Below are 24043 nucleotides of genomic sequence, written 5' to 3'. Positions count from 1 at the left end.
AGCTCGAGACTTTTCTCACCCTTCATATCTCAGCTTTACTGTCCTCTCCTCCAGAAAACCACCACCGACATCCCCCACCTCCACCCTCTCCAGTCCCCAGTCCTTTTAACGCCATGGGGCCTAGTGATGCCCCAATTATTATTATTTTTTTTTTTATTTATTTATTTTTTTAATGTTTTTTATTTATTTCCAGGAGAGAGAGAGAGAGAGAGAGCGTGAGCAGGGGAGGGTCAGAGAGAGAGGGAGACACAGACTGAAACAGGCTCCAGGCTCTGAGCTGGCAGTCAGCACAGAGCCCGACGCGAGGCTCGAACCCACGAACCGCGAGATCATGACCTAAGCGAAAGTCGGACGCTTAACCGACTAAGCCACCCAGGCGCCCCAGTGATGCCTCGATTATAATACACCACCTTACCTTCAGTTGTCTGTCCTGTTTGTGTCCCCCCACCCCCCGAAATTCTAGACCAGAAGACTTCCGATCTTTTGGACCACACCCCCCCCAGAAGTTTCCCATACGCATCTCCACTCTATGTGTGTACCCGACAAGTTACCCTGTACTAACATGTACAATATAAAACACGCACTAAAATACAAGTACTTGAAGGAGGAGATGAAAGTGCTTCTGAGTAGGCTTTCTGTCTTCCTACACCCAGAAGGTTTGTCTAGAAAACCCCCAGAGAACCAGAGCGCTCCTCAGAGACCAGTCACTGTGACCGTGAGTGTCACAAGAACAAACGATCTGTCTCGCACCCCTCAATAGGCCCAGCCATGGAGCTGGAGGTGGAAGTTTATTCACCTACGCTAAGCTTAATATCTGTGCACTTTATAGCACGTATTATTATGCTCTAGTAAAAAAGAAAATTACTTAACAACAATGAAAAGGTAAAATTTTCAAAGCTGAAGGACATCAGAGGAAAGTCAGATAGAGAGCAAAACCTTAAGCCACCTCTGGCCCTCCCCACAGAAGGCTCGATGCCAGGTGAAGGCTCTGGCCCGGAGCCCTGGAGATAATGGCACCATGGAGAGAGGGGCTCAGTGCTTCAGTGATGCTGATGCTCAGTGCATCACCATTCCTGGTGATGAGTCATAACTCACTGTAAAATGTCAATGTAAGCAGACACCTGGAGAGCACACATACTGCTTCTCCCATCAAGAGATGATCGGCAGTGGGGGGATGGGGGGACACCTGGGTGGCTCGGTCAGTTAAGTGTCCGACTTCGGCTCAGGTCAGGATCTGGTGGTTCATGAGTTCGAGCCTTGAATTGGGCTCTGCTACCAGCACAGAGCCCGCTTGGGATCCTCTGTTTTCCTGTCTCTGTCTCTGCCCCTCCCACTCTCTCTCTCTCTCAAAAATAAACATTAAAAAAAAGAGAGAGAGAGAGAGGTGCACCTGGGTGGCTCAGTCAGTTAAGCGCCTGACTTCAGCTCAGGTCATGATCTCACAGTTCATGAGTTCGAGGCCTGCATCGGGCTCTGTGTGCCGACAGCTCAAAGCCTAGAGCCTGCTTCCGATTCTGTGCCTCCCTTTCTCTCTCTCTCAAAAATGAATAAACATTTAAAGAGAGTGGAGAGACAGAGAGAGAGAGAGAGAGAGAGATATGATCAGGTGCCCTCTCCCTAGATCCAGCCTGCCCTTCCTGATTTACCAAGCGAATACAGAGCAAATGATCCTCTGGACCTCTGAGGCTAGACCATAAGAAGTCTTTCAGGGGCACCTGGGTGGCTCAGTCGGTTAAGTGTCCAACTTTGGATCAGGTCATGATCGCATGGTTTGTGGGTTCGAGCCCTGCATCGGGCTCTGTGCCGACAGCTCAGAGCCTGGCGCCTGCTTCAGATTCTGTGTCTCCCTCTCTCTCTCTCTGCCCCTCCCCTTCTCATGCTCTGTCTCTGTCTCTTAAAAATAAAAATAAACATTAAAAAAATTAAAAAAAAAAAAAAAGCCTTCCAGTCTCTGATTGGGCATTCAGAAAGCTCACTCTTGGAATGCTGCCTCTTGGAACCCAGCCACCATGCTGAGAAGCCCAACAGAGCCACATATGGGCACTGCAGCCACAGCCCACAGCCACAGTCAATGTCAACTGCCAGCCACGTGAGGCAACTATCTTGATATCCAGCCAGTTGGGCCACAGGTAACTGCAGACCCAGCTGATGTCCGACTGCAATGGTAGGAGTGTCCTTAAGCAAGAACTGCCCAGTGGAGCCCAGTCAACTCACAGAACCATGCGACATAATGATAAGCTGTTTCAAGCCACTAAGATTTGGGGTGGTTTGTTATGTAGTAGATCATTGGAACCACTGGGATGCCTCCAGTGGCTCCTGCAAGGTGAATACAGAAAACTTGCCTTTGATCTTAAATATGGGACTGAAGTGTTGGAACGCCTTGAAGGCGATGGTGGCACAGCAGTGTGTCTAGGGCCGGGAGGCATCCAGTGGATGGCAAGACCAAGCACGACCATCTGGTCTCTTTTAGGGCGCACTCAGTTAAATGGAGGACCCAAAACCAACCTCACAGGGGTGTTGTTGAAGATTCAAAGATGTCATGCAGGTAAAGTCCTCGACACAGGGCCTGACACATAGTCCTAAAATGTTAGCAGTAACTCACTCACGGTGTGGGTCACCTGTTATGATACATTTGGTTGCACATATGAGGACCCAAATCGAAAGAGCTTGAATCAGAAGGAAATGTGTTACTTCTCAGGGCAAGAAAGCCAGGGGGAGGGTGTCCCAGGGGTTAAGTTCAAACATTTAAGACACATTTAATTAAATTATACTTCAATACAACTTTTACTTAAAGATGCACATTTATTGAATGCCAACTAATTGCTACGCACAGTTCTAGAAACTGGAGATCAAGCAAAGAGAGCCAAGTCCCTTGGTGGGGGTGGGTCTCAGTGACTTTGTTGAGAACTTAGGTCCTTTTTCTTCTCTGCGCTATCCTCGGCATGATAGAGGAGCCACCAGACAGTGGCACCTGCCCAAAATGTCACCTCCTGACTCAGCAAATCTGGAGACAGAACAGAGTTTCAGCCCATATTTCTCTTTCACTCAGCCTCTTTGAGGCATTCTTTACATGCAATAAAATGTACCCATTTTACATATGCAATTCAATGAATTCCAAAAGGTTTTCTTGCCCCTTGCTGTTTTAACATTTAGTTTTGTCACACATTTTTGGGCGCCTAAACAATGTCTTCTTGTGCTTGGTTTTGAGCTTTACAAAAATAGCTTCCTATATGGAGTCTTCTGAGCTTTGTTCTATTCACTCAATGTTCTTCTTGTGCTTCTGTAGGTCCATCCTGCTACATCATACTCTTCTGTGCGAATACACCACAATTCATCCATTCTCATGTATTTTATTAATTATTTGTTCATTTATTCATTCATGAGAGAGAGGAAGAGGGAGAGAATCTCAAGCAGGCTCCATGCTTGTGTGGAGTCTGACACGGGGTTTGATCTCACGACCATGAGATCATGACCTGAACTGAAATCAAGAGTCAGACTCTTAACCAACTGAGCCACCCAGGCGCCCCATCCATTCTCCTTTTAATGGATGTCAGGTTTGTTTTCAATTTTCTGCTGGTGAATCACTACAAACGTTGTTGGGACGGCTCACGTAGCGTGTGTGCTCACATTTCTTCTCTTTACGTACCCAGAATGGAGATGCTGAGTATAAGGGACTCAGAGCTTCAACATGGCTGAAGTTTTCAAATACCAAATGGTTCTCCACACGGTGCACTGACTGGCTCCTTGACCCGAAGTGCACGAGATGCCCTAATCCCGATGGTCGCCTGCAGTCATCTGAAGTTTTGCTAATTTGAAGACATAAAATAGAATCTCAGTGTGGCCCTCTCTTCTCCCCTCTAGGTGAGGGGATGGCTTTGGTCAGCTGGGTGGGGTCAAGGTAGAGGAAGAGAACTTAGTGATTATAATTTTGAATCTAGGATGGGTAGGGACATGGGCAGGGTGGGGATGACAAAGGGCGGATGCGATGGACGGGGGCGGGGAGAGCGTGGGAACCAAGGTCAGGGCCACGCTGACAGCGGGGGGCCTGCAGCGAGGGCACATGAACAAACAGGCTGGACGGAGAGGAAGATGACCTTGGGGCCGTCTTCGTTGGTCTTCCTCCGATTACTGATGAAGGGAGCATCTCTCTGTAGCAAATGAATGACAACACTACCGAAGCACAGAATAGTCCCAAAGGAGAAGGCCAATAAACTATTTGTTAATGACCACTTTTTAAAAGCAATGTTTCTTTTTTTTAAAGTTTTTTTATTTTGAGAGAGAGAGAGAGAGAGAGAGAAAGTGTGCATGCAAGCAGGGGAGGGGCCGAGAGAGATTCCCAAGCAGGCTGCATGCTGTCATTGCAGAGCCAGATGCAGGGCTCAGTCCCACAAATCTCGAGATCGTGACCTGAGCCTAAATCAAGAGGCGGAAGCTTAACTGACTGAGCCACCCAGGCGCCCCTAAAAGCAATGTTTCTGTGCCATTAAAAGAAAAAGAAATCTCAGGCTGGGGACAATCTGTATCAAAATCTGTGTCATACGAATGACAGCTTGCATGAATTAACAAAGGAAGTCCTCATTCAGAGCTGTGCGGCCAGCAGAGGACACACGCTAAGATGGGAGCCCTGAGCAGCTCAGGGCAGAAGTAGAACAAGTCTACAAAGGGACCGAGGACCCCCACCCTGCGTCTCCCGCACTCCCAGTGAAGCCGGTAGAGCAGTGACCATGCGTGGGGGGCGGGCACATCAAAACAAGGCCTCTAAAACCGTTCCCAGGGTACTGTCCAGAGTTGTAATGTGCGCATGGCCCACTTCTTGTCGTTTCTTCATTCCGTTAACAAGTGTTGAGTTAACTCTGTGCCAGGTTCTGGAGATAAAGTGGTGACCGGCACAGACTTTGTCCCTGTCCTCATGGACTTATCTGTCTTGAGAGGAAGGCAGACATGAGTTGCTGAAATCACAGATGGTCAGGGCTGAGATGGGGGTAAGTCAGAGTTGGAGACGCCCAGAGGGGCACCTGACCCACCTTGGGGGTCAAGGAAGGCTTTCTGGAGGAGGAGACGTTGAGACTCAAAAGCCATATGGAGTTAGTTGTGAAGAGGCGGTCAGGCGAAGGAGCGGCGCTCCAAAAAGTGGAAAGAGCATGGGCAAATGTTTAGAGGTGAGAGGGAGTCTGGAGTGTTCTAGACCAGCACCATCCAACAGAAACATAAGGAAAACACCAAACGTGAGTCAGAACGTAATTAAAAAAATTTTAGCAGCCATGTTAAAAAGAAACAGTTGAAATGAATTTTAATAATCTATTTTATTTAACCTGATATATCCAAAATATTACCATATTAACATGTGATCAATATAAAAATTATTAACGAGATATTTTACATTCTCTTTTTTTGTACTAAGTCTTTGAACTCTGGTGGGCGTCCTCCACTGTGGGTACGTCTCAGTTCACACTGGCCACATTGAGTGCTCGACAGCCACGTGCTGCACTGAGCAGCACCTAGACCCTTGCTCCCAGAGCACTGGCGCCCCTAGGGGGCTTGCTAAAGCCCCCCCAGCCCCGTTCACTCAGGATCTGCATTTTAACAGGATCCCAGGGGGTTCACATGCACATGAGTTTTGAGAAAAATGGGTCCAGTTCTGTCTGAAACACTTCTGTGGCTTCCTATTGCCCTCGTGATAAATACCCAGCTCCTGACCTTGGCAATCATTCATTCATTAGTGCATCACCACCCCTGAGCACCTACTGCGTCCCAGGCCCTGGGCTGGGTGATGCTGGGGACACAGCAGGGATAAGGACAGACCTGACTCCTGACCTCATGGAGCCCCCAGGCAATTAATAGAGAAGGACCCAAACCCCTCTTTTGTTCTGACTGTGGTAAGGATATGTGCTTAAAGTGGGGTTACGGTGTGCAAATTCAGGAGGCTTGAACTTGGGATGAGTGGAGAGGGCATCCAGAAAATAACCCAAATAAGGGCAGAGGCCACTATCATGGCAAAATGCCACAAGCAGATTAAATGTCCCATTGCAGAGGCTGGGCTGGCCAAGCAACACCAGCCTGTCCGTGGTCACTAAGAGGGATCGTTTTCAGGCTCGAGAAGTGCCTGGGGGGTAGGGTTACACGAAACGAGCCAGAGACAGAGCCCGATGACAGTGGCACACACATGCCCACCAGCCTGCATGTGGAAAACGAGGAGAAAGGGAACAGAGGATCGGGAAGGCGGTCAATTTGCCAAGAGGGGGGAGGACGGGGGGCAAGGAACAGTAGGTGACCTTTCCTCTAAAAAAGGTCTTTTAATAAGACATGCCTGGATTTGCTGTAAAGGAACTGAGCACGGGAGAGAATGTGCAGGATACGGATGGGACAAGAATGGCCGTGACTGTTGAAGCCGGGAGATGGGGACATTCATTAGAGTTTTCCCTCTGCTTTTGTGTTTGTTTGAAAATTTCCCTAAAAGTGAAAAAACATCTTGTTCTTTATAAATGATCGCGGATGTCGAAAAAGATTTGAGCAGATGGAGAAGCTCACTGAAGCCCTTCTTCTGAAAAGAAGAAGTCGCATGATCAGAAATGTGGGCATCCCCTAAGAATGGAATCGGGAGGAAGGTGGTTCAAGGCAGATTCGGATTCTTGGGTTCGAATCCTGGGGCTGTCACTAATGAGCTAGGGAACCTGAAGTCACCAATGTCAACACTCATGCCTCATGGAGACCCGGGGATGACAACAGTAGCTGCCTAAGGGCTGAGGATGACTGAATTCATGCATGGAAAGGGCTTACGATGGCACCTGGTGTGAAGAAAGCGCGGTGGAAATGCAGGCAGGTGTGATAAAGCACATTCCAGCCAGATTCAAAACCACGGGGTGTCTCCATGTGGGTGTGTTCCTACTTTCTTTACATGGAGTTCATTGTCCCCCAATAGTCCCTGGTATCAGAGTAAAGACAAGAATTGTCCCCAGGCCAATATACTTCAGTTGCCTTCCTTCACGCCTCTGAAACCCTGTTATATGTGACAGTTGTCCCAAGTGCTTGCGTCCCACCATTTAGAGAAGTTGCATAAGTAGATGTGTTTACAATCGCTGTGAAAATCAATAGGAGAAAATCCCCTCAGCCACTGAGATTCAAAAGAAAGCTGACAAGCACGCCTTGCAAGTCTGTTCCGGCCTGTGGACTGTTACAGCGCACACAGAGACAGGCCCGCGCTTTGCCTCCGCCCCCGCCGCAGGATGTTCAAAGTTGTAAGATGCTTCCTGAAAGGTTTTTCCTCTTAAAATCCAAACACGATGGGATTCTCTCCCTTGCTAACTTTTTCTCCCACAGCTTCTATTGGTGTTATGTTAGTGTTCGGTAAAAACACAGTCATTGCAAAAAACTTCCTAAAAGTAAAGGCCTCCACCCCCTTCCAACACTCAGAAATAACCAGTGGATACATTTTGCTCATCATCCTTATAGAGGATGATGTCTGGGATCCTTTCAAAATAATAGGCCTGGGAAGACCGGAAGTGGAGTGTGGGTTGGGGGAGAATTGAAGGGACTGAAGGGGGTGGGGCTGGGGGAGGGGCCACGTGAGAGCACTGGTCACGTCAAGGAAACAGAAGTTCTGTGTGTCTGGAGCTTGAACAGCTGGGGAGACAGGCGGAGTGGTGGTCAGGAGCCAGATCACACAGGCCTTTAGGATCGGCTAGAACCTTGTCCTGAGGACACTGGAGAAGCATGGAAAGGCTTCAAGCAAGAAGACATGATGAGTGGTGTTTCACAAAACTCCCTCTAACTGCCAAGTGGAGGTGGGTTAAAGTGAGACATAGGAGGCTAGGGGCCAAGGGAGGAAGCCAGGCAGAGATGAGGTGGGAGAGGCAGGGCTGGACCAAGGCAGGGCCATGAAAGGGGAGCAGAGGGCAGGTGGGAGAGGGACTCAGGAGGCCTACTGCACAAGCCGTGGAGGCTGATGGGGCGGGCTGGGCACACGTTTGTGTGTATGTGCTGGGGAGGGGAGCATCAAGGATGAGGCCCAGGGCTCTTTGTGGCAACTTGGGATTTGGAGGGGCCACCCTGGAGGAGGAGAAGGTTTAGAACTTGGGACACAGTGAGTGTTAAGGGCCCAGGGATCACTCAGGGCTGAGGGCGCCCAAGTGTGGGGCTTAAGGCAGAGGCTGCGACTAAGGACAGAGAGTGGGCCTCACCAGCACTGAGACAGGAAACAGACCATAAAAGCGGGTAAGATGGCGGGGTGGGGGAGAGGAGAGAAGAGCCCCCAACACTTAAGGAATTGGTGAAATCAGAGGAACTTCTTGCAAAGAAACAAGACAGAGGAGGAAAATCAGGAGACAGCAGCATCACAGAAACCAAGGGAAGAGTGTCCTTAGAGAAGGCAGGCACGGCCAACACTGCTGATTTTTGCCATGGTGGCCGATAAGACGACCACTAAAAGGTGTCCGCTGACCAGAGAAAGAAGTTATAAAGAAAGCAAGGGGGTGGGGGGAGGCCGGAGCGAACCCTCCAGGCCTAGATTAGGGTTAAAGCTGGCTAGCATGCACTCATCAGCAGGGACACGGACATCTACCTGCACACACACACTCAAAAATGCAGATGTGTGTGTTCACACCAGTTTGTATACACAGATCTATATCTCCAAACTCTGCCAGCTGAGAGGGACAGGAGGCAGTGACACCCGGCGATGAACACGCCCAGTGCGCAGACCTTGGTTTCTACCACCATTCTCTAGCAAAAGGACCCACGGCTCCCTTGGGCTGGGGCAGGGAGAGAGCTGGAAAGTAAGGAGGTGCTTTGAGGGGATAAAAAACAACAACAAAGAGTAAAGAACACAGGAGCCAACCCAACAGGGCCTCTAGGCTCAACCTATAAAAACCCGAGTGAAACAACTGTGATAGTATTGGGTTATACTGAAAGAATACAAAGAATATCCATGAGTGTATATCAATATAAATTAATGGCTGTACAAATAAGATCAATGGGGTGGGATGGACAAATCTTCATAGAGAAGAACTCTAAATAAAATACAGGGTAGAACCGAGGGCAACAGAAAAGCATCCTTAGGGTACCACAGTAGGGGTACCTGCCTGGCGCAGTCGGCAGAGCATGATTCTTGACCTTGGGGTCGCAAGTTCAAGCCCCATGTTGGGCATGGAGCCTATTTAAAAAACAAAACAGACCACCGAGGTATTCACTGTCCCAGGCAAGATCCGCTGATGGGCCAGGGGGAGGAACTTTGAGGAGACTGGACATTCGCACAGCCACGAGGTGTCTTCCCACGTTTATCAATTACTGTGCTGCTTTTTATATATGAAGACCGGACTTTAATTCTCCTCCCTTTGAGAGGGGGCTGGGTCCCGAGACTTGCTCCTCACACATACACAGTAAGGAAAGGGCAGAACAGTACCACTGTGGGCGAGACACCTGGGGGACGCCACCTTCATCAAGTGAGGTCACCTGAGTCTCAGTGGGATTTGTCCCCAAGCCTATAATCCCAGTCTAACTAGGAGAATATGACAAAACCCAGACTGAGGGACATTCTACAAAATACCTGACCAGTATGCCTCAAATAGGTCAAGGTCATGAAAGACAGGAAAAGACTGAGAAACTGTCACAGATTGGAGGAGATCAAGGAGACAGGACGAGTAAATGCAACGGGGTATCCTGGATTGGATCCTGGAACAGAAAAAGAACATTAGTGGAAAAACGGGTGGGATATGAATAAAGTCTTGGTTTTGACAGGAGCAAAACTGTTGTTATGTAAGATGCTAACGTGAGGGGGACCTGGGTGTAGGGTATATGGGAAGTCTCTGTACCATCTTCGCAATTTTTCTGTAAACCCAAAATTATTAAATAAGAACATTTTAAAGTATCTGCGGACGTGGCTATGAGTCGGCCCAGCAGAGTCCCTCGCTCCCTTCATCTAGCGCTTCAGATCTCACCTCCTGTGCCTCTACTCTGGGGAGCCCTTCCTGACGCCTTAGCCACAGTCATGTGCTCCCTCGGGGCTCCCAGCCCCGTGCCTGTGAGGGCGGCGGGGAGGCCGCCACGGCCGTGTCTCCCCAGCAGTGGGGGGCATCTCCCTGACTAGGAACCGTCTGGGAACGCTGGGGACGGCGGCGTGAACTCTCCGAGCCCGAGCCTTCCCCCTTCTGAGCCCAGAGCCGGCCAGAGCCCACCTTCCTGGTCTCCCTGACCCCACTCACCCGACGCAGGGCACATCTGAGGCCACACAGACGGTCTGTCCCACCCACCTATCAGAACAGGGCCAAATCCCCCCTGCCCACATGCCAGCCTCCCATACACTGACTGTCACACACCCGGTGACTGTGGACACAGAAGGTGACTGCCCAGTCACACCCCTCCCAGCAGGGATCCTCCAGCTACAACAGGCTCAGCCGGGTTGGACACCGGACCCCCATCTAATTCTCATCTGGGGAATCTGGAATGGGGCCCGAGGGGCTGCAGGGCACTGCCCTGGAAGGTTGCAGGGAGTCAGTGCAAGAGTGTACTCTGGGCCAGCCCGGCGGCCTGCAGAATGCAGCGGGAGGCGGGGACCACAGGGCCCAGGGGAAGGAGGAAAGCAGAGTCGCTGCCCCACGTCTGGACTCTATCCTGCTCTCACCAGGCTCCGGTCTGTTTCTCTCCATTGTCACCCATGACCAATCTACCACGGGCTGTCGGCAGTGCTCACTCCTGCCGCGGCCCCGGTGCAGGCCACCGCGGTCTGTCACCGAGCTTACTGCACTAACTCCTCGTGGGCACTCTACTCTTGCTCCCAGACCTTGTTTCCACCTCCACTCTCCCTGAACAGCCTCGTCCTGGGCCTTAACGGTGCGAGAAAGTGCCAGTGACTCCCACGTTTGCGTCTCTAGCCCAGATCTGGCCACTGAATGCCAGACTCGTATATCCCACGTGCTCAGAGAGTCCATGGGGACGCTTCACAGACCCCCAGCCTCTCCAGGTCTCCCCCGCGCAGTTCCTGGTACTCCCTCCTCCCAATCTCAGAGCTGTTGACTCCTCTTTCTCACCCCACGCCTGTACCCCAAATCCTGTCCACTCTTCCATCAAATTATGTCCTAAATTCGGCCACACCTCTGGCCAAGCCAGCACCATCTCTCGGCTGGAGAGGTGTAGCCTCCGCACGACTTCCATCCCGGTGCCCACACGGTGGCCAGAAGAATCCTATGAAGATGTTAGATCGCATCACTCTTGAGCCCCAAACGCTCTGAATGCCTGTCCCCCTCACTGTGGATCGAATTCAAGTCGCCCGTCAAGCTCGTATGCCCTGGGCCCTCGTCCCCTCCCGTCCACTGCTTCACTCTGGTCCAGTTCACTCTTTCCTGCTCTTCCAACACCGCTGCATACCTGGGGCCTCTGAATTTGCTCTCTTGTTTTACTTGGAATGTCCTTCCCAAAACACACGCTCAGCTGGCTTCCTCCCTTTTGGTCAGGACTTTCTTCCGTTAACATTTCCACAGAGCTTATATAAGCGTCCCCCCTCTCCCTCCCCCATTTGTCACTCTCTACCCCTCTCTCCTCGACCCCTCCCCCACCAATCCCCCTAGCTCTCATCCCCAACACTGATTTCCTGACCCTCCACCTTCCCCAGGAGAATGGAAATTCCAACAAGGTCAGAACTTGGGAGCACCTTGCTTACTATTATAATACCAGCGCCTGAAACTGTGCTTGGAATGCAGTAGGTATTCAGTAGTTGATGAATCAAAAAATAAATGAATAAAACCCTAGAATCAGTTAGGATGTGGGTTCCAAATAACAGTTCAGCTTGGTGTAAATGAAAATGAAAGAGAGATTTACTGGTTTCCCTAATGACAAAGTTCAGAAGGAACCCACATCAGGTGAAGCCTGACCCAGAACTTCAACAATATCACTAAGGACCTGTCTCTCCACTAGAACTTCCAGGAAATTGGCCTCCCCCGTGGTCCTAAGGTCACTGTCTACAATAACCTTGGCTGTGTGCTTCAAGTAATCATCCCTGCCATACGCTAGGCGCTTGCTACATCAGACCCTGAGACGAATATTGTTATAATCTCCATTTTACAGTGACGAAATTGAGCCGTGGAGAGGTGATGCTACTTGCCTAAAATCATACCACTAGGAAGTGGGTTAATAACGCTTGTACCATCTCACTACCCCTTCTTTAACAACTATGAACATTTTCATGCTAATGAGTAACAGCTATCACACCTCTTACACACACAAACTCAGCACCTACTACCTGCTAGATATCTTGCTAATACTCCATTAGCTTCTCTGTGCCCTCAGTTCCTCCTCTGTGTAACACGAATAACAGTACTGCCACACAGGGTGACGGTGAGGGTTACGTGAGCTAACACACAAAATGGTCAGACATCAGAAAGCTTCTTTCAGTGAGCTATTGCTGAGTGACAAATCATCCCATAACACAGCGGCTTAAAATAACAGCCATTTATTTGCTCACGATTTGGAATTTGAGCAAAGTGGGGAGGGCAAGGGGAGTCTCTATTCTACATGGTGTCAGCTGGGAGCCAGCCTAGCACATCCAAGATGGCATCACTCTTGTCTTGCATATCAGCTAAAACAGCGGGGCAGCTGGGGGCTGGCTGGGCCTCTCTCTGTCCACGTCTCTCTCCAGTGGAGGAGCCGGGCTTTACACAGCAGCCCAGGGCCCCAGGAGAATGAAAGCAGAAGTTGCAGGCACCTCAGGGTGCCAACCAGCACACCATCAGCCGCTGCACTCTACTGGTCAAAACAAATCGCGGGCCAGCCTAGATTAGAGAGGGGAGAGGCTCCACCTCTTGATGGGAGAAACAGCAAAGAAAGTGTGGCCTTCTATAGAGGCAGCTATTTTAATCTCCGGAGAGCAGCCTTTTCGCTGGTCTCGCTACTTCAATATTTAACCACCTGTCATCAGTTCCCCCACATGATGGCCAGAGGGATCTTTTAACATACAGAACTGACCACGCCTCCTCTCACTGCTTAAAGTTCTCCTGGGACTTTCCACTACGCATGGAGTTAAGGGCCCAGGTCCTTACAGGGTCCACATGACCTGGCCTCTTGGCCTCTTGCTCGCCAGCAGCCTCTGGGCTCCAACCACTACATGAACACACCGACACACAGACACACACACACACACCCCTCTTAATGGGAATGCTTAATGCCTATACTTTCATCGCTTCAATCCCACTTCCTAGGATCTAGATTAGAGTTCTGGCCAAGTGCTCCTATGGCACTTTCTACCTTTCTTTGTAATTTCATATCTGTGTGATCAGCTGATGATTTGAACCTCCAGCCCTGATTCTGTGAATTCTTGGGGAACAGGAAAACTGTTTTGTTCTCAGCATGCTGTGTTCCTGATGCTCAGCACGGAGCAGAGGCAAGATGAAATACTTGTTAAACGTCTGAGACCTCAGAAAATCTTAAGGCAGTCCTCTGAAGTTCTGTGGAAGAGGGATCTGCAGAGTCCCTGTGATGCCGGGACCAGGATCTACATTCCGAAATTACCCACTGACCCATCCCTTCAATGAATAGTTACTGAGCCCCTACTATGTGCCGAGAGTTCTTCTAGATGTTAAAGATAAAATACAAAGCAGACGAAAGCCCCTGCCCTTATGAAGCTTATGCTCTGCTGAGGGTGCAAAGGAGAAACAGACAATAAACAAGATAACCTATACAGTGAGTTAAATAGTGATATGATTAATGCTAAGGAACAGCTAAAGGGAAATTAATATGCAAATGTTAGTAGTATATAGTTCTAGAAGCGTGGTCAAGGAAGCTCTCAAGGAGGCGATGATATCTGAGTAAAAACTAAAGGAGGTGAAGGTGAGCCTTACTATCTGGAGAAGAGTGTTCCAGGTAAAGAGAGTGAGCGCAAAGGCCCTGAGGCTAGTGTGGCTGGAGCAGAGTGAGCAGGGTAAAAGGACCAGGTGGAGAAGTAACAGGGCCAGATCATGAGGGATCAAGGGCCTTACAAAGGTCACGGAAAGAACACCGGCATTTGCTGTGTGAGATAACGCCGCAAGAGGGTACTGAGTAAGAGAGAAATGTGACCTGATACAGGTATTCCGTGTCCCCCTGCTGCATACGAGAAAGACTGTGGGGAGCACAGAGACCACTGAGGAGGCTGCCATGATGGTCTAGGCAGGACAGAGTGGACAGGACCAGGGTGACAAGAGTGGAGGTGGGAAGAAAAGATTAGGTTCTGCATATACGTTGAAGGAATTTGCTGATGGAGCAGACGTGGGTATAAGACAATGAAGGAGGAGGCATTTACTGAGAATGTGGGAAGAACAGGTTTTGGGTAAAAGACCGGAGTCCAATTTGGTCAAGATATCTTGGTCTCCAGGTGACTACAGATATCTTGAGAGAGGAGGCATCATGTGGGCAGTCAGCAGGCCAGGGAGAGGTTTTGGGCTGGAAATTGAAATGTGGGATCTACATTTCCACACTTATCCCAAATTCCTTAAGGGACCTACGTGATTTGGACCCTGATGATGTCTTGAAGCTCATCTTGTATGTTGCTAAGTCAATGGCACGCGCACACACGCACACGCACACAATCCCGGGCCTTCCGCTTGCTAGCTATGTGATCGTGGTTAAGTTACTTAACTTTCTCTGTGCTCAGTATCCTCATTTGCAAAAGGGAGATCATAATAGAATCTGCCTCCTAGAACTGTCTGTTCAAAACAAAATCTTTTGTTAAGCATCTATAATATGCTAGTCACTGTTCTACTTGCTGGATACCCCTTTCTCACCCTTCTCTGCCTCCCCCTTCCACACAGCCTGTAAGCCATACATCCTGCCAACTCAGCCCTCTGGTCGTCTCTCCCACCTACATCCCGTCTCCCCTCCCAACCAAGGCTCCTGCCCTGGCTCATCCCCAACATCGCTTGCCTCGGAACGTGCCACAGCCACCACCCTGGGCTCCCAGACCCTGGTCTCTTTCCCATCAATCTATTTCTAGATGGCAGCAAACTGGGCCATGACCCTTCCCTTCTAGAAATCCTCTCGTGGCTCCTCAATGTCCTTAGGACAAAACCCAAGCTACCTAAATGGCCAACAAAATCTTCCACGATCCAATCCCGATAGAACTTTTCAATTAGATCTCCAACACCACATCACCCGCGGTTCATAGTCACACCACAGGCTGTTGTTCGTCGCTGCCTGTGCGCAAACCACCGCCCCACCGTCACCATCGAGTCTTCAGGTCTCAGCTCAGACACCTCCTCCTCCTCCGGGAATGTTCCCGTACCCGTGGCTCTTCTGGGGTTCCCTCAGCATTCCGCACTGCGCCCCCTCCCGAACACCCGCAGGTCCGTAACGGCGCCCACGCCTCTCTCCTACCGACCTGGGCTTCCTGTGAGCTGGGCCGGACACCGCGGCCGGTGACGCTCTGTGCGACGGGGCCGCTTCAGGCCTCAGCGCCTACCTCCTGCTCGGTGACCGCAGACGCCTAACCAGCTCGGTCTCGGGGAGCAGCACAGTGGCCCATCTTCCGCACGCCTGACAGCACTCAACACCCGGAACCGCCTGACCAACACCGCCCAATCACGACCTGTGCCTTCTCTACAGCCTGCCTCAAGCATCCGGGCCCGGTCCACCTCTGACTACCGATTGGCTGCCTGAGAACCCGGCCCCAGCTCGTGAGCGAAAAGAATTCTGGTCTTTGTAGTCCCCTGACGAAAAGGGGGAAAAGAGATTGCAACCCTTAACTCCATTTCCCAGGAAGCGCCGCGCCCCAGGGACGGGAGACGGTAGGTACCTTAGAATCAGGAGGCGCCCGGCTGGCCGGTTGGGAGAGAGAAGTTTCCAAGTTGTTATGGAAACAGACACCCACTTACCTGAAACCCCGGGAATAATCTTTCTGCCAGAGAATCTCAAAACGCTTTGCTCCTTCATGGTTCCAAACGGTAAGACCAGACGTGGGGGGTAAAGTCTGTACCTTACACTGCCTGCCTGCCATCCCCCAGGTGGTACGAAGAGGGCCTGCTGCAAGCATTCGGCACCTACTAGATGCCTGCCTGGCGTAAGGAGCCACTCCTGTGCAGACTCTGTGGAAGCCCTGGCTTATTAGGGCAGATCCTGATGTTTTCCAGAGACAGGTCAGAGCCCGGCCTCTACTCTTTCGGGGTGTCTGTTCCCACGGAAAAGACAAACACGGGCTAGGATCCTATCCAGGATCTCTGTCTAGGATTCCATAGCCCCAGACTTCCTGCAGCCCCGTGTCTGCGCCAATAGCCGTAACTTCCCCAGGGATGCATCCCACATGACAGAGCTTTTCTGGCACCCCCTCCCCAAACACCGTTCCCCACCACGCCTCTGAGGGCCAGGTGAGGGGAGCCGAGGCCCTGCAAACTCTCAGGCAGGCATGTGAGAAAGCTCTTTACTGGGGGGTACAGCAAGGAGGAGCAAGGCCATCTCCCCCTACCTGCCCCCACCCCCTCCTAGGGCCCTAGGGTGAAGGGGGTCTCCCCCCCGACACCGGACCACCACTGTCTTTGGTACAATAAATAGAAAACAAGGGGGGGGGAGAGGGGGCCAAGGGTCCAGTCCTTAGTGGGGAGGGTGCGCCTAAACCCCTCTCCTTGACCCCCTGCCCCAGGCCCCAATCAGTGCAGGCCTCACCCACCCCAGCTGGGTAGCAGCAATTCCAGTCAAGGGGAGAGATGAGGATGGGAGCCCAGGGCCCCCAGATGAGGGGTATGGCTTCAGGAGGGGCCCCAGGGAGGGGGCTGGGTCATGAGCTGGCTGCCGTGCTCTGGGGTACACCACGGAGGCCCAAGCGAGGCCCCAGAGTGGCAGGGTCATCAGGGGGTGGGAGGGGTGGACGACCTCCTGTCATCCGAGTCCGGAGGGCTGAGGCAGCCGGGTGCTGGGGGGCAGGCGCCGGGTGAGGTGGGGAGCAGTCCGGAGGGCCGCCCACCAGGCTCACATCCATCAGCTCCGGGGGTGGTGGTGAGGTTGGTGATGGGGGACGGCCAAGGCATCGGGGTTGAGGGGGTAACTGGGCCCCGGCCCCTGGCAGTGACGAGGCGGAGGCAGGGGCCTGATGTGTCTTGTGGGGCACATCACCCCCTGCCCAGGGGCGCAGCGGCTGGGAGGGTGGGACCTAAAGGAGCAGAGGAACAGTGGGTGATGGAGACCCAGGTCCTGAAGTGCAGATAACCCACCACCCACCTCCCAAGGCCCCAAGGCCCCAGTACCTGTGGGCTGTTCATCTCACAGTCGGTGATGGGGGGCCCAGGGCCCCCACAATATCGGTTGCTGTATCGGTAGGTCCGGTTGTCGCTGGAGGAGCCGCTGGAGCCTCCTGGAAGTGCCAGGGGAGGAAATGAGGAGAAGCCTTAGGAGGAGACGTGGTGGCTGGCGACTCAGGCCCAGGCTTTGGGATCAGAGCCTATCTGAAGGATGGGCCCACTTCTGAGATTATGGACCAGAGCTTAGTCAGAAGCAGTGTTAGAGGTGTGAGCCCAAGCGCAATTTCAGAGATCAGGTCACGGCCAGGCAGAGCTCTCTCACCCACCCATTTTGGAGTCCAGATCACGCAGTTTCAAAGCTTTCAATGAAGGCCCAGTGGGCAAGGTCCCCTGGGTCAGAGCAAACCAATGTCGCCCACCCTCCTGTTCTAGCCCACCTGGCCCTGGGCACCCACCAGAGCTGGAGATGGAGCTGGCGGTGCTGGAGGAGGGGCAGGTATCAAGGGGTGCGGGCGAGGTGGAGGCACTGCTGCCTGCCGGGCCCGTGTTGGTGGCCTCATCAGCCGTGCGGCGGAAGAAGCCGTGCTGCAGAGCCCCCAGTGGGCTGATGCGGGCGGCGGGCTCATACTCCAGCATGCGCAGCACCAGGTCCTGGAAGCGGAGGNAGGGAGACACACACGGGGAAACAGAGGCACAAGAGAGAGAGTGGAAGGAGAGAAGCTAAGAAGAGGCCTGGGGTGGGTAGGAGAGACCGGGGTGGGGCTGGGATGAAGGAGAGGACAGACAAGGGGGAGAGGAAGGAAGGGAAAGACACAAGGGAGAGGAAGCAGGGGGAGAGGAAGCCCCAAGTGTGAGAGAGTGAGGGGCCACCAGGGTGGGAGGAGCGGCATGGGGCAGGGGCCGCACCTTCCTGAGTTCCTTTGTCCTTCGTAGAGTCCAGCCACCCCCAGGCAGCCGCTCAAAGTACTTGCGAGCCTTGGGTGCCTGGTCCAACATGGGGGCTGGTGGGATGCCCAGCACCTCCACGATCCGGTTCATCTGGTCCACCTGTGAGCAGTCAGGTGGGCAGTCAGGGTTGTCAGGCCAGCCAGGCCTCCGCCCCTTCCAGCACACCCCCTCCTCGGGAGCACACCTCATTGGAGCCACTGAAGAGGGGCTCTCCAGTGTGCATCTCCACCAGGATGCAGCCCAGGGACCACATATCAATGGCCAGGTCGTAGGGTGTGCCCAGGAGCACCTCAGGCGACCGGTAGAAGCGGCTCTGGATATACTGGTAGATCTGGGGAGGCGGAGCAGGGGAGAAGCCAGCTGTCAGAGGTCCCAGCCTCCCCTAGTGGTGCCGTGGCCATACCCAAGGCTGGGGCAAGCTTCCTTCCACCAAAACTAAGGATGGAGGTTCCAAACCTGGATGTTACCAGCACCCCTGCTGTCCAGGAGCCACTACCATCACCTTATTCATCAGCCTCAGAAGTCTCTGCTGGCCTAGGCTCACCCTGATCTCCATCCCGAAGCCTGACTCTGGTCTTCTCTTGATCATCTGAGGTTGGCAGGCTGCAAGCCAAGGCCCTTCCCCGCCCCCCCCCCCCATTCCAGACCCTTTACAAGCCATCTCAAATGTCTGTTCACATGAAGCTGCAAAACTAAAGCACCCGTCCTCTCTTAAGGGGACAGGGCAAATCCAGCAAAGCGGCACTCTAAGCTCATAGCCAACCTGACTTCACTCTGCCCACATCTGGCAGCCTCAACACTGGCCCTGCCTCCTGGGGCCTCACTCTTCTTTTCCTGCTGGGTACGACACCCCGTGCGGCCTTCTCTTTTACCTCCCTCACNCGCCGCGAGCCCCGCCCCCGTGCCGGCCTCGCCCCGCCCCTCCGCACCCGCTGGCCAAGCTGACAGGAGCTGCCGAAGTCTACGATCTTGATGGCGCTGCGCTTGGGGTTGCAGAGCAGGATGTTCTCGGGCTTGAGGTCGCAGTGAATGATGCTGAGCTCGGGCGTGGCCAGGAAGAGCAGCGCTGTGCAGAGCTGCTGCGCCAGCTTCCGCGTCAGATTCAGCGAGACGCCGCGGAAGTGCGTGTTGCGCAGGAGGTCGTACAGGTTGTAGGAAAGCAGCTCGAACACCAGGCACAGGTGGTTCCGAAACATGAAGTGCCGTTTCAGGTGCACTGCGGGGAAGGGGGCGGAAATGGGGGCGGACGGTGAAGCAGAGGCTCAGAGAGGGCCGGTGGCTGCCGGGAACATGCAATCATGAGGCCACAAGCAGATCTGTGCCTCTGCCGTGTGAGCACCCGACGGATCGTGATGTGCCCACGGGAGGCAGTTGCCGGTCAGCGTGTTTTTATACGGTCCATAACTTGATTCACGTCAAGAAAAATATTTTCTTAAGTTCATTTCTTTCAAGTCTCTGTCCAACTTTCTGATAAACCAAAGAGAACGTTCCCCTTTGGTGCTGATAGGTTTTTAATACCCTTCTCCATTTCCCTATTTAATTCTGTAACATTGTTTTAGTCTCAGTTGTGTTTATTTTTGTGGCAGAGGACACTCGCTTTTCATTTACGGTAACGATATGTATTTCAAGAAACACGCTCTTTAATCTGCCCTTGCTTTTTCTAAGAGGAATCCGTGCGGGAAAGAGGAAAAAGCCATAGATGTCAGGAGTAAAGGCTCTGGAGTCCACTGCCTGGTGATATTATAGCTTCACGGAGTACAAACTCTGTGACCTTTGGCAAGTGGTAGCACCCGAAAGCTTCCTTTTCTACTCCGAGCTGTGCCATGATGCCCCTTCCCCCCTGGGCTGTGGTCATACTGAAACCAGTTAATTCAACATGTGGTTGCAACAGAGCCTGACCCTTAGTGGGCACCCCATAAACTCTGGTGAGCACTGGAATAGGGCAGAAATCATGAAGGCGGAAGGAGAACCACTGATGTCAGAGTTACAGACCAGAGCCTGCCCTGAGGACACCAGCCCCATCCGGTACTCGGTGTATGGCTGCCCCAGGCCTCACCTATGTAGTACTTCATCTCTGTGTCGTGCTGGTTCATCAGCTCCAGCAGCCGCAGCTCAATCTGGGCCTGGTTCAGGAAGGCCTTTTTATTCTTGATGATCTTGATGGCCACCAGCTCCTGGGTCTGATGATCATAGGCTTTCACCACCTGCCAGGGCAGGGCATGTCACCAAGTGAGGAATGGGGAGTGTGGGGGGGCGGGAAGGGGGGTGTGGGACAGAACAAAGCACCACATTTCTGCGGGTCATTATCAGTCGGTGCTCACGGCCCCCAATCCCTGGGTTGGGGGGGGTGGCATTCCACACCTGGCCAAAGGAGCCTTTGCCAATGAGTGAGTCAATCTCATAGCGCTCCAGCCAGCGCTCGCCACTGCGCACAATGTAGTCGTGGTTGTCATCGTCGTAACCATGGTTCAGGACCTTCTTCTCCTTCTTGGTGCTCGAGTCCTGAGGTGGTGCCTGCTGGGCCCGCCGCTTCTTTTTCGCGTAGTATACCTGCCCCGCCGGCCAGCAGATAAGGACTACTGAGTGACCTGTGCTGGCAGCCAGGACCCCTCGGCACCCAGCTGGGCCTCCCACCCTCTGCCCACCTCATTGATGTGCTTGTAGGTCTTGATGAGGTCCACGGAGAGCTTGCGCAGCGGGGCTGAGGTTGCGTCCCGAAAGGCCAGGGGCAGCCTCCGTGGCAACAGCCGCACATCAGGCAATACCTGCGGAGCGGGGCAAGGGGCGGGCACTGAAGATGGGCATTCACTTCTGACCTCCAGAGGGAGAGCTATATGGGTGGCCTGGGCCATCACGTGACCGCCCCGTGAGGCTAGGAATTCCCCAAGGGCAGAGACTTATCTGGTTCTTGCTGTATTTCCAGTGCCTGGTGCAGGACCTGGCACATAGTGGATGGTCATTAGAGGTTTGCCGAGTGAATGAATGGGGACCTGTTTACCCCTGACCTTTCATCCCACACTTTTACTCTTTTCTGAACCTCAGGGGGAGAGATCAGAGAGAACACGTGGGCTCTGCCCCTTGCATTCCTTTGCCCAAGAGACCATCCATTCTGGGTGTCCCATCTTGAGGGCTCCCATCTTGCTTTGCCCTCATCCGGTTGGGTCTTCTCCTCCCTCACCTGCAAGTCTGCACCATTTTTACCCAGTGTTTCAGGATCTAGCACCCTCGATCTCCTATTCCGTCCTGCTTCAAGCTCTAATTTCAGAGCCTTAAACAGTCGCTACCTGTGACTGTCTTTCCCCTGCACCCTAAGATGCTGCTGGCTCCAGGATCCTTTGGGCTCAACCTTCACCCCCTTTCACCCCACCTCCCTCCCCCATCTTTCACTCTGGAACTTTTTTCCTTAGTGAACATGTATTGAGTGTTTTTTTATGAGCCAGGCACTGTTCTTAGTGTTTTACATGCGTTTCAGTAACTTGTTTAATTCTCACAACTCTGTGAGGTAGGTATCATTATTGGCTCCATTTTACAGAGTAGAAAACTGAAGCAGGAAGAACCTAAGAAATTTAACCACCATGTCAGGATTTGAACCCAGGCTCTCCAAACGGATTCTGCCAGCAACTCCATTATCTTCCACTCCAGATGGACCCTTCATGCCCCGAGGAAACAGTTTTGGGCAACCAAACTATCTTTCACCCCCAAGACCCTTCTGTCCCCAGCCTCCCCCTACCCTAGGCAGGTGAGGAGCCAGCTGAAAGCATACCTGCGTGTGCTCCTGGGGCCCCGGGAAGCCAGAGAAGGGACCATGGCCCGGTGGGACGGCCATGGTGGGCTCAGAGGGCCGCAGGGGAGCGAGGCCTGGAGCGGGAGCCCGGCCGGGGGGCGCCTTCTCGCATCCTGCACCTCGGCTGCCACCGCCGCTGAGACCTGAGAGCAGGCAGGAGGCAGGGGAACAACATGGAACAAGGGGATGTATGGGCCAGTGCCAAGCAGGAAAGAAGTGGACATCAGAAAGAAGGCAGGGGACAGGGAGAGGAGAAAAAGAGCAACAGGTGGTAACGAGAAGGGGCAGAGAGAAGGGGTGGGGGTGAGGGCACAGCGGAGTCCCTCAACAGATGATTACCAAATAAATGAAGTAGGTGGCACAAAGAAGGGAACATGTGAAAGGGAATGATTGGAAGCCAGGCAGGGATATAGGCCATGACAAGAAAGGACGGAAAGACACCAATAATTGGGGGGAGGAAGAGAAGAAAAAAGCAGAAACCACAGACAGTATAGGAAGGAGGATTTTCTACTGTGGCCCTCCCTCCCCAGCGCCCCCTCACACAAGATCTTGCCCTCCTGCAGTCTTCCCTGATGGTCAGAGTCTCCTCTTAATCAGAGCAAGGTCCCTCCACTTCAAGATCTACCTTTCCCAGTAGATCCCTCAATGCAGAGAACTCTAGGATCCCCCCAAACTACATGACAGAACTCTGGGCCCCCTCCAAACCCATGACGGAGTCCTCTGCAGGTCCCTAAAACCACATCAGGATCCTGGGGACGAAGCCAAGATTATCCTGCTATATAGGATTATCCTTATACAACGGAGTCCTACCCCATGGCATTCTCATCCCCCAGCCCCCAGCCCCCAGGGGACCCATCCCACATCAAGCCAGGACCTCTTCCCTGTATCATTTCCTCCCACATCAGGGACCGCTGCTCCAGGTAGTTTCTCCTGTGGCCCCGGTGTTACTTCACAGTATTACTTCACAGTCCCCCTCAGAATCAAGGCTCACTTTTCCTGATGGGAACAAGGAGGAGGCTTCTCCTCTCTCGCCCTTCTCTCCCCTACACTGGATCTTCCCCTCCTCCTCCCATCCAACATTTCTACCAGGGCCCTTTCTCCAGTTACTCTTCTCTACACCAGGGTCAATCCACAACTGTGCCAATTCCTAGAAGGCCCCCCAGAACCAAATTCCCCAAATATCATGTAGAGGTCTCCCCTCTCAGAGTACCTGCCACACCAAAATCCTCTCCCCACTGGCCTTCTCCCATGTCAGTCCCTTTCTTCGATGCCAAGCCTTGCCACTCCACGATCCCTCCTCTCTCTTGGAGCTCTCCCGCCCCTCGCCCGAAACAATCTCTTCCCCGGGGCCCTCCCACGGCAGGACCGTCTCTCCCAGCACCCACCCCCTACCCGGGTCAGGGCTGGCGCGGGGCCCGNGCCCCCCACCCTGGAGCCCCGCCCCGGGGGGAGGAGCCCCGGCGGGCGGGGCCTGCTGAGCTGAGCTTGGCAGTCCGCACCTGCCATGGCAACAACCGTGCCATTGGCCGCTGCTGCCAAGAGCTCACCCAATCGCAGTTCAGAACAGCTGTTGCTAGGCGACGACGATGCAGCCTGAGGAGCCGAGCCCAAACAAAGGGCGGGAGCGGGGCCCCGCTACCCCCTCCCTGCCTCATTCCCAAGACTGCTCCCTCGGGCTCAGCCCCTTCCAAGAATCCGACTATGAATAGCCATAGCTCCCTGGGCCTGCACCTGCCCGCCGCCCTCCTGCCCTCCTCCCTCGGCCTCGTGCGAAGTCTCGCAGCGACGCAGGCAGGGCGGGTCCGTACTGCCCCCTCCCCGCGGGCTTCTGCTGCCCCACCTGTAGCCCCGTTGTTACCTGAGGGCGCGGGCAAGGGGACTCAAGCTGCTCGGAAAGCCCGAGCTCAGACCTGCCCACTGGCTGAAAGTATCCGGCAGACGCGGCGAGCCAGGGCCCCGATTACCCAGTAATGCAACCAGCAAAATGGCGANCACGTGACCCAAGGTAACACTCCGCGCCTGCGCGCAGCGGAGCTTACCGGTAGACGACGCACAGAAAGCTACCAACCCCGCCCAAACACCGAAATCCGGACTGCGACTGCGCAAAAGGCAGCCAAGCAAGGAGCAT

General features: G+C 53.2%; 1 protein-coding gene across 3 annotated transcripts; it reads right to left on the bottom strand.

Annotated features, from left to right (window-relative positions):
* Positions 1-16370: 16370 nt before the first annotated feature.
* Positions 16371-23904, bottom strand: DYRK1B (dual specificity tyrosine phosphorylation regulated kinase 1B). Of its 3 annotated transcripts, none has more exons than XM_077773652.1 (11): positions 23774-23904; positions 21895-22058; positions 20777-20896; positions 20493-20681; positions 20188-20335; positions 19061-19347; positions 18316-18462; positions 18090-18230; positions 17639-17834; positions 17190-17296; positions 16371-17095 (listed from the first exon to the last, which is right to left on the bottom strand). In XM_077773652.1, exons 2-11 carry the CDS (start codon positions 21955-21957, stop codon positions 16724-16726), a joined length of 1770 nt encoding a protein of 589 aa, XP_077629778.1. In that variant the 5' UTR covers positions 21958-22058; positions 23774-23904; the 3' UTR covers positions 16371-16723. The 3 variants fall into 3 exon arrangements, with proteins under 3 accessions (XP_077629778.1, XP_077629779.1, XP_077629776.1); XM_077773653.1 differs by lacking the exon at positions 23774-23904 and adding an exon at positions 23308-23326; XM_077773650.1 differs by lacking the exon at positions 23774-23904 and adding an exon at positions 23126-23148.
* Positions 23905-24043: the final 139 nt, after the last annotated feature.

This window comes from Crocuta crocuta, unplaced genomic scaffold (assembly GCF_008692635.1).
Source record: "Crocuta crocuta isolate KB4526 unplaced genomic scaffold, BGI_CrCroc_1.0 scaffold267, whole genome shotgun sequence".
Taxonomy (NCBI): domain Eukaryota; kingdom Metazoa; phylum Chordata; class Mammalia; order Carnivora; family Hyaenidae; genus Crocuta; species Crocuta crocuta.
The sequence above is the reverse complement of the archived record's forward strand: the minus strand, read 5'-3'. Positions and strand labels throughout refer to the sequence as shown.